At 41.2% G+C, this 14,420-nt stretch overlaps 2 protein-coding genes across 3 annotated transcripts in view; one reads left to right on the forward strand and one right to left on the reverse strand.

Moving 5' to 3' along the window:
- The window catches only part of RFC1 (replication factor C subunit 1), a 71,116-nt gene extending 66,779 nt beyond the window's left edge, over positions 1–4,337 (forward strand). Inside the window, exons 22-25 of one of the 2 annotated variants that reach the window (XM_074951531.1) lie at positions 1,098–1,243; positions 2,098–2,311; positions 2,753–2,944; positions 3,858–4,337. In XM_074951531.1, coding sequence (XP_074807632.1) covers positions 1,098–1,243; positions 2,098–2,311; positions 2,753–2,944; positions 3,858–3,950 — 645 coding nt within the window. In that variant the 3' untranslated portion in view covers positions 3,951–4,337. The remainder of the gene's footprint in view (positions 1–1,097; positions 1,244–2,097; positions 2,312–2,752; positions 2,945–3,857) is intronic. The other variant, XM_074951532.1, reaches the window with a different exon arrangement.
- Positions 4,338–5,644: 1,307 nt separating this feature from the next.
- Positions 5,645–14,420, reverse strand: part of WDR19 (WD repeat domain 19) — a 105,767-nt gene continuing 96,991 nt past the window's right edge. The window contains 6 exon segments of the mRNA XM_074951530.1: positions 5,645–5,855; positions 6,745–6,869; positions 8,140–8,216; positions 9,228–9,351; positions 10,786–10,936; positions 12,587–12,668. Coding sequence (XP_074807631.1) covers positions 6,755–6,869; positions 8,140–8,216; positions 9,228–9,351; positions 10,786–10,936; positions 12,587–12,668 — 549 coding nt within the window. The 3' untranslated portion in view covers positions 5,645–5,855; positions 6,745–6,754.

Here is a 14,420-nt window from a genome sequence, read left to right on the forward strand (position 1 = left end):
TGATCCTTTTTCTATGCCATGTATCAGTAGCTGTATTTCAGCTCTACCTATATGACTGAAAATGCCCCTGAAATCCGTAATGCCTATGCTGAGGGATTCATATCCCTTGACCTGAGGGACAGGGGCGGGGTGGTGCACAATCAGTTGTGCTTATGGCTGGCACACCAGATGTATCTGTTGCTGTTAAAGTGGTTAAAATACTAGGAAATATGCATTTCCTTTGCAAGGGATACTGAACTTTTTGCACTCACTTCTAGAAACATGCCAATTTACAGGGATTAAACTAATCATTCAGATTTAATATTGACAGGATGCTGGCCATAATAATGTTTAGAATAAGAAAAGATCTGGGATTTTTCTTTTGGTGGATATGGTGCATTTTAGAAGTTAAAAATGAGAGAGACCTAATAATCCATCCCATTACCACTGTAGAATTGTCTCCACCTTTTCTCTACGTTTTCTATTGCCTTGCCCAGTTTAGCTCTGTCTGTATCCAGGGATTCTCCATCACTGGCATTTTTTAAACAAGGTTATTTTTCTAAAAGATCTGCTCTAGTTCCCCAAAATAATTCCTGTTTGAAGTTTTTTGGCCTGTATTATGCAGGAGGTCAGAATAGACTATCACAATGATCCCTTCTGGCATTAGAATTTATTATATGGCCTCCTCCACTTCTCATTGGAGATTATTCCACAGCCTCCCAGATACCCTATGGGTATGTCTGGACTGTGCTTAAAAAACCCCTGGCACTGAGTCTCAGAGCCCAGGTCAGTGGGCTCGGGCTGCATGGCTAGAAGTTGCAGTCAGGAGACTCTGGCTTGGGCTGAAGCCTGGGCTCTGAGATGCTTCCCTCTCGCAGGGTCTTAGAACCTGGGCTCCAGTCTGAGCCCAAGTCCGCTGACCTGGGCCAGCCATAGGTCTTTCATTGCTGTGTAGACATACCCTATATTTGTACATGTCTGCTCTATCTTTAACTTCTACAAGACGCCACTATTGCCTTAGCAATATTTGTATTTTCAGTGTGTCGCTTCAGGAAATCCTGGTGCCAGTGTTAAACGTTTACTTCTGAACTGAATTTCATGTGTACTTCTCCTTTCAGGCCATTTATTCGAGTGTTCTCCCTGGGGAACTAATGAGAGGTTACATGTCACAGTTTCCTAACTTTCCAGGCTGGCTGGGGAAATTTTCATCCACAGGCAAACATGACCGGATTGTTCAAGAACTGGCACTGCACATGAGTCTCAGGTAATGCGGACGTCCCTCTGTGTTTCCCAGTGTACACTGTTTTGGGATGTTTGTTCTTACTGGTAGTTAATGTAACTTGGCTCCCTTTTAGATTATTATTTTTTGCTGCAGTTAGGAGGAACTAGGTTCTGGAGAGAAGCAGGTGAGGAGAGAAATGAGAGACTGATGTCTCCTAATGAGAGAGAGGGCACCAATGAGAAAGGAGAGCAAATGGATTAGGGACGGGACTGAATGGGGTTTGGGAGAGAAGGTAACACTGGTCTTGCTAGGGTCAGAGCAAAATGTGTGGAAAGCAGAAAAGCCTCTATTTGCTATAGGTTCCTCCTTTTAAAATTAATATTAAAAGGTCCATTAGAGAGAGGGTAAGGACACAGATACATGTGCATTGGCTGGCAATGGTCGCATTCCAAGAGCTTAGTCATAGGCTTCCAATAACATTTAATTTTAACATTGGGTCAGCACTAAGGTGTCAGTAGGCAGACTATAAAGCAATTTTTGTATAATCAGCCATTAAAATAGCTTGACAATATAATTGTGTTTAAATCAATTGTGGTTTGACCTAATTTCCTACTTAATTTTGTTGTGGGATGACCCTTGCTAGCTAGTCTACTGTGAATGATACTCTGTCCAGAGCCGCAATCTGGATATCTTGCAGCAGGGGCATTTGTAATTATTCAGCACTGGTAGCTCCATACAGAAATGCAGCCTGCATTGTGGTGTTCCTAGACACTGCTGATTCTTAACATGGTGAGAGCCTACTCATGAGGGTGTATTTTGATTTGCACTGGGAGCTGACCTTTAGGAATGAGCCTCAGGGAAATCCTGTTTAATGCAATCTCTCTTCATTTGGCAAGAACCCACACCAGCAAGAGAGCTGTAAACATGGAGTATTTGTCATACTTGCGGGATGCACTTGTTAGACCCTTGACAAGCTTTGGTACAGAAGGTGTACAGGATGCTGTAACATTCATGGACTCCTATTGCTTGATGAGAGAAGATGTGGAAAATATTATGGAAATATCCAGCTGGGGAGGCAAACCTAGTCCCTTTTCTAAACTGGACCCCAAGGTAAAATTCACTAGTTATGTTCTGCTATTACCTCCTTCTATAAATGTATGGTAATTCTTTGGCCTTATGAATAAAACACAGAATAGCATCCACTGTGATGTGGCATTGGGACAGGAGATGGATGGCTGAAGCAGGTTACCATTTCTGCTCCCAGAGTTACAATTTTGAAAGCTGATTTATAACCATGCTTTCAAATACTCAGTAGCCAAGTGACTGAATCTCAAAGAAGAAATACAGATTAAGCCCTCAGTATGCATCTTAGATGCATCCTCCTGTGTACTCCCCACATTCCTTTCCCTGATAGCTGTCTCCTTCTCTGCAAGCCTTAGGCATACAAATACTCTTCTCTGGGGGAATCCTTGGCCAGATCATAGCTTGGTTAGCCAAAAAATGTAGAGTCTTTAATTTAGTGCTTATAGTGTGTCTCCCACTCCTGAACAGGTCAAAGCAGCTTTTACACGTGCCTATAACAAAGAGGCACATTTGACACCATATACCCTGCATGCAGTAAAAACATCTAAACGGCTGCCAGGGCCCGGGTTGGCTTCAGAAGTGAATGAAGAATTGAATGCTGACGAATTGCAGTCTGATGAGGATGAGCAAGATACTATTGAAAGTGATGCAATGATCAAGGTAATACTTTCAGCTAATAGTAGAGTAGTGTAACACCAAGGAAACCCATCTGTCTCCTGTGAGAAGTTGGACCATCTTACCAGGGCTCATTGCACCGGGGCTAGAACACACACTTGCCGGTTTGCTGGGTGTTTAACTTTGACTCTCCTAAATCTCATCTTGTTGCAAACTGGGTAGCATTTTCTGATGGTAGGTTTGAAATTTTGGCTGGAGCACTGTTGTCTAATGTTCAAGTAGCAGTTTATAGGGTCTCACTTCACTCAGCCAATTTTCAACTTTGTGCTTTTCTGTTTGTAATGCAATTGAACACCTCATCTGATCAATTCCATAATTTCAGGGAATGCTTTCGGCATCAATAGGACAGACCTTGACCACTTCGGTGAAAATCGGAAAAGCAAAAGGGCAACTTGCAGAGCTCTTTGCATCTGGTTGCCAGAGCCAGCACTTTCAATCCGCTCTAATTGTCTATAAAACAAATGTTTTGCTGACACCAGCAATTTCTCTGTGTTGCTCATTGTTCCAGTACAGTTTAAAATGTTGTTGCCATCCTGAATGCCTTATCTCCCAGACAGAGAAGAATGGTGGGAGAGGTACAGAGCCCCTGGTGTGCAGGAGATGGAAGGGTGGCACACAGGGACTTTTTAGGGAAGGAATGGAGGGATGCAAGGTGCCCCTAGTATGTGCAATGAGCTTTGGCAACAGATGTAATGAAGTGTATGGCCCTGGTCCTGTTTCACTGTAGAGGTTTTATTTAGGTTACTGACTGCTTCAGGATCAGGACACAAATTGGAAGTAACTGATATTGTCTGTTTAGGATATCCTTATTGAGAATGTTGCCATGCTGATTGTTTTCTGTCACAATGTGGCATGGCACACTAAACCTGCATTTTAAACTTTAACATTTTATTTCCAGCAAAAAAAGGCAAAGTCGTCTTCCAAGCTGTCAAAAGCAGCAAATGGAGAAGAAACAAGAAAAGGAAAAGGGAAAGGGAAAGGGAAGAAATGAGAAACTGAACTGTTCAATACTGACTGATTACATTGGGTAACCACTCTAGCTTTGGACACAGCTTTGCTTGCTCAGTGATACCCACTTTCAGTAATGTGAAGCAGTGATTCCATTGCAGCTGGAAGGGTAGAACCAGTGGGCTGAAAATGCTCCTCTTATAGAGGTAGTGTGGCTGCTTTGCAATCCAAATATGCAGGGGTAATGTAAATGTTTACAATTTTTTTTTTTTTTTTTTTTAATGCTTTGGAGCATGTTAACAAAATGCAGACTTTAGTCTGCTGCTGGAAGGTCACCTGTAGTTTCAGCAGTAACATGTTGAAAGAGGGGTTTAGCTTCCTGCCATTTATACTAATAGTTTTCTTCACAGGACTTTGAACCTTTTTACTAAATCTCTGCTATTATGTGGTGAAATCTTGTACATACTGCAAAAAATTTAAATTGCATATTTCTTTTGTACATTATAAAAATGCAGCAATGTATAAAATTGCAATAAAATTAGTTTCACAAATATTTTGGCTTATTCAGGTTCTCCCCCCCTCTTTTCCATAGCTTGGAGACCATATTTGTCCCCAGCAAGCCTTAACAATCGACATGAGTTTTTGAGGCTACAGTGTGTATTAGAATTTCTTCCCTGGGTTTTGCCTTCCACCTCCATTCTCCCCCTCATTTTGTTGACGTAGAGAGGCATGGAAAAGCTCTATTGTCTTGTTTAAGCCAGCAGTGGAAAATACTCAATGAGAATTAGCACTTCTGGATGCTTTTGTGCTGTGGAATTAAAATTGCATGTATTCATTATGAAAATGAGGAGGAGGAGATGTTTAAGGCTCTACACAGGGGTGGGCAAACTATGGCCTGCAGGCTGGATTGCTGGCCTACGAGCTCCTGCTGGGGAGCGGGGTCCGGGGCTTGCCCCGCTCTGGTGCTCCAGCCGGGGCATTGGATTGTCACGGCATAGCCCTGCTCCGAGGGTGTTCCATGCATAGGAGCCAGAGAAGGGACATGCCACTGCTTCCAGGAGCTGCTTGAGGTAAGTGTAACTCAAAGCCTACACCCCTGAGCCTCTCCTCATCCCCAGCCCCACCCCACCCCCAACCCCAATTTTGTGAGCATTCATGGCCCTCCATACAATTTCTATTCCCCAATGTGGCCCTCAGCCCAAAAAGTTTGCCCATCCCTGCTCTATAGTGCCCTTACTGCATTGTTTAGGAACTAAAAGTTCAAAGCATAGGAAAAAATCCCAAAGCCTGATAGACTTTGGGTAAAAGCATATTGGGCTTTCTCCCCCCTCCATTGAATTTCTAGCTCAAGTTTCCTAAGCAGTCTTGTGGAATTGAAGCAATACAGACAGTGGTGTTTAAATTATAATGGAAACCTTTACAATATCCTAACAGTTAGAAAAACTTTAAATAGGTATACCCCAAGGTTCTGAGATTAGTGCGATGTCCTCTTTATTATGCTAAATTTCTGTGGTGTTTACTTCCTTCAGCTATTTGTATTACTTATCCACATCTCCTAGCTATCAACCCCTCCAGTAATGAATTGCCTATAAATGAACACACATGGAAGCGGTCACCTCAGAACTGTAGAGGGAATTCCATTGTTTCTGCTGTCTCAAATGAAGTGACAAATTGACATATGCAGCAGAGAATGCTGAAACGAAGAGTTGGCACTATTCCCATTTGTGCTGCTGAAGCTGAACAGACTTTATCAATTAAAGTTAAACGCAAGGGTAAAATTGGATTTATTCTGCTTTCAGTAAGTACATTTGTAAACATTTTGTTAATTTCTGTATCTCAAAATGGAGAACTGACAACTGCTCCAGTATTAAATTGTTTGGAAAAAATATCCACCAAACTGATAAGGAGCTTCCTTAATGCCCCAACACTCCAGGAGGACCCAATCATTCTGAAAATGAAGAGGAGCAGTTATTCATTCAGTCTTCAAAATAGAGACAACTGTATCAAACTGACTTTTTTCAGTGCATTAACAATAAATTAATTACTGGTCAATCTTCTAATATGTAACTAACATTATTATAAAACAACCTCTTTCATAGTCAGGATTGATGTTTAAATACAATAGTTGGAGAAGATATGTACTACAACTAAAAAGTGAAATATTAGTCTGCTGCTTATGGTGACAGTTTCTTTTTAAAAGTGCTTAATACACACTGTAAATCTACAGGACTGTAGGTACAATACACTACTCTCACGTAAGAATAGTTGGCAGCTGAACAGTACTACGCTTCGACCACTTGAACTACAAACCAATGTGTAGATTCTAGCTAAACATTCTCTCCAAAACTTTCTGGTACCTGAAAATAGAATTAGGATGTCAAATAGTGGATCCAAAATGTTACCCTATTTTACAGTAAATACTGTACTGGTTAAGGAGTGAATTAATGGCAGAAGGTGGTGAGAATTTGGTTGCATTCTTTGAAGACTGAGCATTTCAAGCCAAAACTTGCTACCTGAAGTTGTCAAACAGGATGGCAAGAAGGCACTACAAACCATTAGTTTTGATTCTTATTTATCACACAGATGGGTTCTCAATCTGCTTCAGCCTGTAGCCACTACCATGTGCTTGGTGCTGCACATATTCTTCATCTTTGACTGACTCTAAACTTTGGAGGGCAGGGAATACCATACAGTTCCCATATAAACAAGCACATTAGTATACTAAGTTTTGTAATTACATAAATATCCATTTTCCCTACAGTTCATCAAACTAGTATCTTGGCTCATTTCTTGCATATCTTCCTAGGGTTTGTTCTGGAAGTGGCAGTAGGACTTACTTGAATAAATTCACTGTTCCATTTCTTCTGGGTTGAGGTATGGTGTGCAGTCAGCTATCTTCTTAAGATGGACCATGCTAACTCTTTCTGAACACATTGGACATATATTTTCACTCTGCAACATACTATTTTAAAAGAAATATTTCAGGTCAAATTACATTCCTGACACACATGGTGTTGGGCTTGATGCTGGAATTAGAGGGGAAAATGGTCTGCTATGCAGCTGATCAAACTAGATAATCATAATGATTCTTTCTGGCCTTAAAACCTATCAATTTTAGTAGGTGGGAAGGGGAAAATGACTCCGTTGTAAGATGTCAACTACCGTAGAACCTCAGTTACAAACATGTCTGAAACGGAGGTTGTTTGTAACTCTGAACAAAATGTTATGGTGGTTCTTTCAAAAGTTTACAACTGAACATTGTCTTAATACAGCTTTGAAATTTTACTATACAGAAGAAAAATGCTGCTTTTCCCTTTGTAGTTTTTGGTCTGCTGCTGCTAGATTGTGTGCTTCGAAATCAGATGTGGGGTTGACTGGTCAGTTTGTAACTCTGGTGTTTGTAATTCAGTTTCTGTTCTAACTACTTACAATTTGGAAAGAAGGGGTTTCTTGGAGGCTGCTATAGTAAAGCACATAAAGCTCTTGGAAGGCTGTCTAGCCCACTACTGTATTGTGGAGATGGGCTATGTTAGTAATTCTATTTAAAGCTCCAGTCTCATTTGAGAAATCAAATGTGCAGTCTTATGGCTATTCAGGTTTGAAAGTAAAATATGCAAATCTAAAAAGAGTCAATTAATAGAATAAAGAGAAAGGGAAGGCTTTCTACTGACAAAGTAGTTTTGTTCAAATGTCAATAATAAGCACTAACTGAGCTGAGGAACTGCTCTTACTTCCCTGTGACTGCCAGTCAGGAGTTATTCCCTTGTTTAAGGCAGAATAGCTGTGGTCAAAGCTCTGCCAAGGTATATTCTTACTCTGGAACCAGGCATTATGGAGAGTGTGTGTTGTGGGGGCGGGGGAATAGCTGCTTTGGTCCTTTGAATCTCAAGGGGACCACATCGATAGTTGGGGCTCCTCCGGCCAGTATTGGTGTGTTTCTGCACAGCCTCTTGGGGGATGGGAAGGAAAAGTGTTGGGAAGTTGCAGAAGCCTATTTCCACCCTTGCTAGTTTCTTTCAAGGGTTACAACACTGCATCAGCAGCTGTTTGTAGCATGCATTCGATACGCCCACCTGGGTTCATGCTAAGGTAGTGCTATGCTTAAAGTGTGGGATAAGGATAAATGATGGGCCATCACAATGAGAGGCTTAATGCTTCTCCTTCCTGTGGAAAAGGGTCTTTGCTATTTTTTAAAAAAAAATCCTTATTCAGCAGGAAAGATTCCAACTTACTTTTTAAACTCTGAGTGCAGGGCAGGGAAGTCACAATTTGGACAGGCTGTCCAGTCATCATTTACCATATGCCGACCCTGCAGGTGAAAATTTTTAATGATTGTAAGTGTTTGCGTAATAATCAGCATACTGACTCTTCAGCTCTGCTCCTTTCTGCAGCAAAAGATCTTAACTCTAAAAAGTTTCATGAGGAATAGTGACGCTAACTTGCAATAGTATCAAATACCCTATAATGTGGCTAGATTTAATGCTACTGTAATTTATTTTCAAGTGATCATTACATGAGATTATAATAATTTGGATACTTCATTTTTGCATCTGTTGCTGTATGAATAGTGCTGTGTATTTTAAGAAGTTATGAAATTCTGCATATCTTATTCAGAACATTTTTCTGCTATTTGTAATACTCCCTTCTTCCCCTCTTTTTGGTAGAAGTACAGCAAGGGACAATTACCATGACCATTACTGAATTACCATTTTAAGAGTTTATAAACAGCAGTCCCAGATATTTAGCAAAAATTTAGTTTTTTTTTTTTAATATTGGAGTTTGTTCTAGGTACAAGATTTCACTTGCTAATCATGCATACTGAAGGCATCAGAGCTGTGAGGCCATCTGTTTGCATACCACCTTATCCAACCTGAGATCACAAAGTTGCAGGCAAAGCAGCAGGTTTTGTGATAGTCTGCTTAGAGTGAGATGGCTTCCTTCTTGTGTACACTCAATTTAAAAAGGTTCCATAAATATGTAGATGTTACATCTCTGGAACTCTGACATTGTGCACAATTGAAAACACACACCTTTCTTTCCCTTACCATACACCTTATAATTTGACTGTAAAAATTAATTGGTTTCATTACATTTTAGCAATAGTCAGTTATTTTGTGTTCTCATTTAAACAATAGGGATAGAGACTGGACAAACATGTTTGAATCAGTTACAAATTTAGACTAATCTTACTCATAAAAACATTTTAAGAAGGGGGAAGAGGCAGACCTGGTACACAGTGCTAAATACTAAAGGAAGCATTCTCAAACTGTGCATGTGTGCTGGGAGGAGGGGAATTTGTCATTCAATTAAAAATACTCACAGTTGCAATGCAATATGGAAGATTGTTTTTACATCCAGGGCAGAGGAGTTCACACTCTGGGAGCAGGAATTCACAGTATGGGCATGGTGTAGCTGGCTCTTCTGCCTCAGATGTGTCTGGTCGTCTAGAAATAAGATACGGATATGAATCAAGTACAAGAACTCCTTCACAAAAGACTACACCTTATTTCTGTAAAGAGCAAAACAATTTTTTTGAGTAACGTACAGTTTCCAGTTAACAATATTTTCTGTCACCTTCCCTCTGCACCAGTTTTCCCTTAGATACTGCACATATTTTCCTTACACTGCCTACCAGTGTAAGAGGGCCCTTAATTTGAAGCATTTATTTGCCATTGAGCAATATTGATCACCGTTTTGAATTCTTAATCTCTCAAATATCCCAGTAACAAATGGTGTGTATATATATTATGTAATAGCTAATCTTACACTGTTAGGCACCACTCACCATGATATTTAGGTGTTAAATATTAGGATTTAAGCTTCAGAATTGTAATAGTTGGACTATAGTTTCTGCTCCATGGAGTTGCAGTCCATAGGCTCTTTTTCAGCAAGTATGTATGGTGGTGAGGGATCCTGATCCAGATTCTACTATAAAATGTTTATATTAGAACTAATATGAAGGAAGTGAGAAGGGACACTTAATTAGTTTTCCTAAGTGATTTCTAGATATACTCTGTTATGGAACTTTATAGATAAAAGGCTTTGATCCTCTTTCATAGCACTTTCCGATGTGTCAGCATAATGAGCTTTGAGAATAATTAGAGATTTTCATTAAAATACTTTATAAAATTTGGCAAGGATCAGATTTTGTACCCTGATTATTTTATCCTGCCAGACAGGAGCTATCAGGTGTATTGATCAGAGCAGTCAAAACTCCTCCCACAAGTCTCCGATAGGGTTTTATGAGTATAGCAGAGCCGTTTGGCATGCTGGCTGGGAGATTTTTACAGTGGCACCTAAAAAGCAGGCAAGGAGCTTTAGATATATAGGATAAACACACCATCACTATTATCTATACAGTATTATTATACTAGGAAAAAAGGTCTTTGCCTCTAAGAATTTGTGGTCTAAACAGATTACAAAGGGGGAGGGAGAAGGAATTGGAGAGTTTGCCTTTTAACTTGGTATTTATCCTTGGCCTTGTCTCCCTTTAAATGATTGTCTTTGCGCCGTTCTACAAAGTGCACGATAGTGATGCTGAACAACTGCCCATTGAAAATACAAATATAGGAGAACTACTACGCCTTCATCGGTTCAATTCACTATAGACTTCCACACCTGTGCAAAATGGGTGTAAAGCATTGCAGCTGGTTAGGTAGCATTTTACACCCACTTTGCACTGAGGTAAATGACTATAACACATGCAAGACAATGAAAAATAAGGGCCTCAGTCTTTAAAGGAGTTGGAAATTAACCTCCCAACCTAAGGTAAGGATTAAGGAAAAATATGTAAACATTGTAGATTTTATGGAGGAAAAATAATGCTACAGATAAAGTTGTTCTGTTGTCTGCACTTAAATCATATTAGCCTGGCTCACCTGACCATTGCTTCAATCTTCTTTTTGTATTTAAGATCTATTTTATTGCGGTACTCAGGTCTCATCAACATAGCAGCAAAACTGAAAGCTGAGTTTTTTAATCCTGCTCTATGACACTCAATCACTGTTGACGTCAGGATTGGGACAATATCTGCAATGAGACAATGGCAAACATTCATCTACCACTAGCAATGCTAAAAACCTTAGCAAAAGAGCAAACAGGGTTGAGAGGCTTTTGAAGCAATTCTTTACTCAGGGCACAGAGCTACACAGATTTTTGGTACTTGTATTTCCACATAGATATGCAAAGTTTGAAGGGATCTCAAAAGGTCACCTAGTCCATCCCCTTGTGCTGAGCCAGGATTAAGTACAGCTACATCACGTTGTTTAACTTGTTCTTAAACTTCCAGAGACAAGGATTCCACAACCTCCTTTGGGAACCTGTTCCAGTGCTTAATTATCCTTATAAAGGATTTCTTAATATCTAACTTAAATCTCCCTTGCTGTCAAGTAAGCCGATTGCTTCTTGTCCTACCATGGGTGGACATATGACCAGTTGTTTTCCCATACTTTTTATAAACAACCTTTTACCTATTTGAAGACTTACGTTCTCCCCTCAATCTTGTCTTCTCTAGAATAAACATGCCCAGTTCTTTCAACCTTTCCTCACAGGCCATGTTTTCTAAACCTCTTGTTTTTGGTGTGCTCCTCAGGACTCTCTCCAATCAGTTCCCATCTCTCAAAACATAGTGCCCAAAACTGGACACAGTAATACATCTGAGGTCTCACTATTGCTGAATGGAGCAGAACAATTATCTCATGTGTCTTACATAGGACATTCCTAGTAATGTATCCTAGTCATTGGGTTTTCTCTCACTATGGTGCATTTCTGAGACTGAACATATGACCACAGGAATCGGTAGATTACTCCCACCTTTCCCAAATATGGTCATGGTTCACCTCTTGCCTTAGCTCTATTCATAGCAAAACATTCACAGTGTCTCTGCACTGATAACTTAGGTAGAGACATCACTGGCTGGGAACTTGGGAGCGAATAGTTGAGTATAATTTCTGTCACAATGTGTTCAAGAGTGCAGGAGTTAGTGGAGCTGGCCTGTGCTGGTCATGCAGAGCAGCCTATGTGTAGGCAGATGAAAAGTGAACATGCGGTGTAGACATATGGACTGTCACTACTGGTGTCATATGTGAGAGGATTCTGCATGTAGCCGTTTCTCAAAGAAATTTTACCTTTGGTAAGTAGGTAACAGTATAAGGCATACCGCAGTAATGTCTAATTACCAAAGCAAAAAATGAAATTTTAGAGGTAACCACTATATAACAGCGAGCCAAGCATTAGGATCTTGAACTTGCACTGTACTTTGTCCCAAGCAAGGATTGCCCATAATGGTAAGACTCCCTGGCCTTGCAGTACTCTCTCATACTGAAGATGCAGTACATTTGAAAGAAGACAGATGAGTTTTGTGGCAAGGTCCCAGAGTTGACTCACCAATTACATATGATCTTGAGACTGTGGTTCATGCAACTTAATACTGCAACCATTTAGCAGTTATTATGGTTGAGGACACACACTTAGCTAGCAGTGTTGCCCTCATCACTGTAAGGCCTTCATACCTACATGCCATGTAGCAAAGCAAGTTTTCCATGGCAGGACAGGTTTAACTTTTACTACATACCTACACTTGTTCAAAGATATGGACAACAGTAGCACAAGAGGAAAGTATCTGTCTGATGCACTGGATATTAATTATCTTATGCTTTTTTGTGTGTGGACAGCACTTACGTGAGGGGAACTTGCTGATGTTGTTGGCTACACGAATAAGCATGCGTGCACCCTTCATGTGATCTCCACGTTTAACATGATTCTGAAATAAAACAAGTGGGTATATTTACACTACAGATTACAGCTACAGCATCTGGAGGATCTGAAACTAGTAAAAGCTTTGGCTACGCTATACTTAGAGCCCCGCGCAGATACAAAAATGTGCATCTGCATCTGCCAGGATCAGCCCGGGATCTGCTAGCCACTTTTTACCTGTATCTGCAGCAACAAGCTGTCTCAAAACGGCTAGCAGGGGGAGGGGTGTGTGTCTTGCAGGGAAGAGGCAGTGCGAGGGTGCGGACTGGGGTTAAGGGACGAGGGTGTCGCATCGAATGCTGCTCCCAGGGGCTCATGAGTGATGGCACAGTGCGAGTGCAGCAGTGCATGTTGCATCACAGTGGAGTGGGGAGCCGGGGTCCCGCCTGCTCCAATCCCCATGGCAGGGGCATGGTGGGGACGCTGGCACTGCCTGAGGGGCCCAAGCTTCTGGGCAGGAATCAGTGTGGTGAGTGGGTGCCACCTAGCCCCAGCCACTGACTGCTGGCCCCAAGCATGCTGCGCCCCCTGGGCTACACGAGTCGGACGCAGTGGGCCAGGCGCCTCAGGTAAGTAGAGCCCTGTGTGGTTCTATCTGCATCCAATCCATTAGCCACAAAAATGGTCCGTGGATATCCGCAGATTTGCAGGGCTCTCTCTATACTATACTTGGTATTGCAGCACAGTTTACTGCTAATCTTTACTAGCGTAGCTTCTCAAACTTTAGTAACTTTTTCTCCTTTGGGCTTTACCTCTCTAAGCTTTTATTAATTTTAGGTTTTATGGACAGCTACAGGCTATAAACTGTTGTTAATAAGACTTTTCCATGGACAAATCTCCAAGTTATCAGCAAACCACTTGTGGATTTAAAGGCTGTCTGATCAGATTATTAAGGCATCAAACCATTCTAAAAAATGCTGGGCCAAACTTTCTGCTGGTGGTGCACTGATGCTATTCTACTAAAATCAAAGATAAACATAGTCTCCTCTTATACACAGTCTACAAACTCAAGTTCTCTGCCCATATACTGTAGTGGGATACATCTGATACTTTGTAACGTAACTGCCTGAAAACCTCCACTTCGATACTGCCAAAATAGATACAGAACCAGTAAGGGGAGGCCCACAAACATTTATGGATGGAGACCTCTACGAGGCTCTGACACCTGTATGTCTGCCTCACCGCTTATTTTCTTTGGGCCATTGGAGGGTGAGATTGTGTGTTTTGGGGGATGCTGTTAAGCCCTCTATCCTCTGAAAGACACGGTGGGTGAGGTATATATGGACCCATTTCTGTTGATGAAAGAGACAAGCTTTTGAGCTACACAGCTCTTCAGGTCTGGTCTTTATCCTCTGGCATTTTTATAGGGCCTCTCTCTTCCCCCTCTGTCCCAACCTGAGGTCTTTCCCAGAGGATGACTCCTTTGGTGCCTCCATTTTCTTATGACCTGTCCTTAAGCCAGCTGAAAGTGCTCCTACTGACTGTTTTTGAGCCTGCCATCTCCTTGCCTGGGTGAGGAAATGGAAAGCCACAGGCAGAGCAATGAAATGTAAGGAAAGAGAGAGGCAGGCTTTAGCAGCCCCACTTATCTCTAGTAATTGTAAAACTACAACCAGATTTTTATGTGATCCCAGTTGCATACGATAAACCCAAGGACCCGAGACATGTAACAGAAACCCAGGGCTATCCTGAGTAAACCGGAACTTTTGGGACTATGCTATTCAGTGGTATAAAATGACTGACAGGCAGCGAGCTCACT

Source organism: Natator depressus, chromosome 4 (genome assembly GCF_965152275.1).
Source record: "Natator depressus isolate rNatDep1 chromosome 4, rNatDep2.hap1, whole genome shotgun sequence".
NCBI classification, from domain to species: Eukaryota; Metazoa; Chordata; order Testudines; family Cheloniidae; genus Natator; species Natator depressus.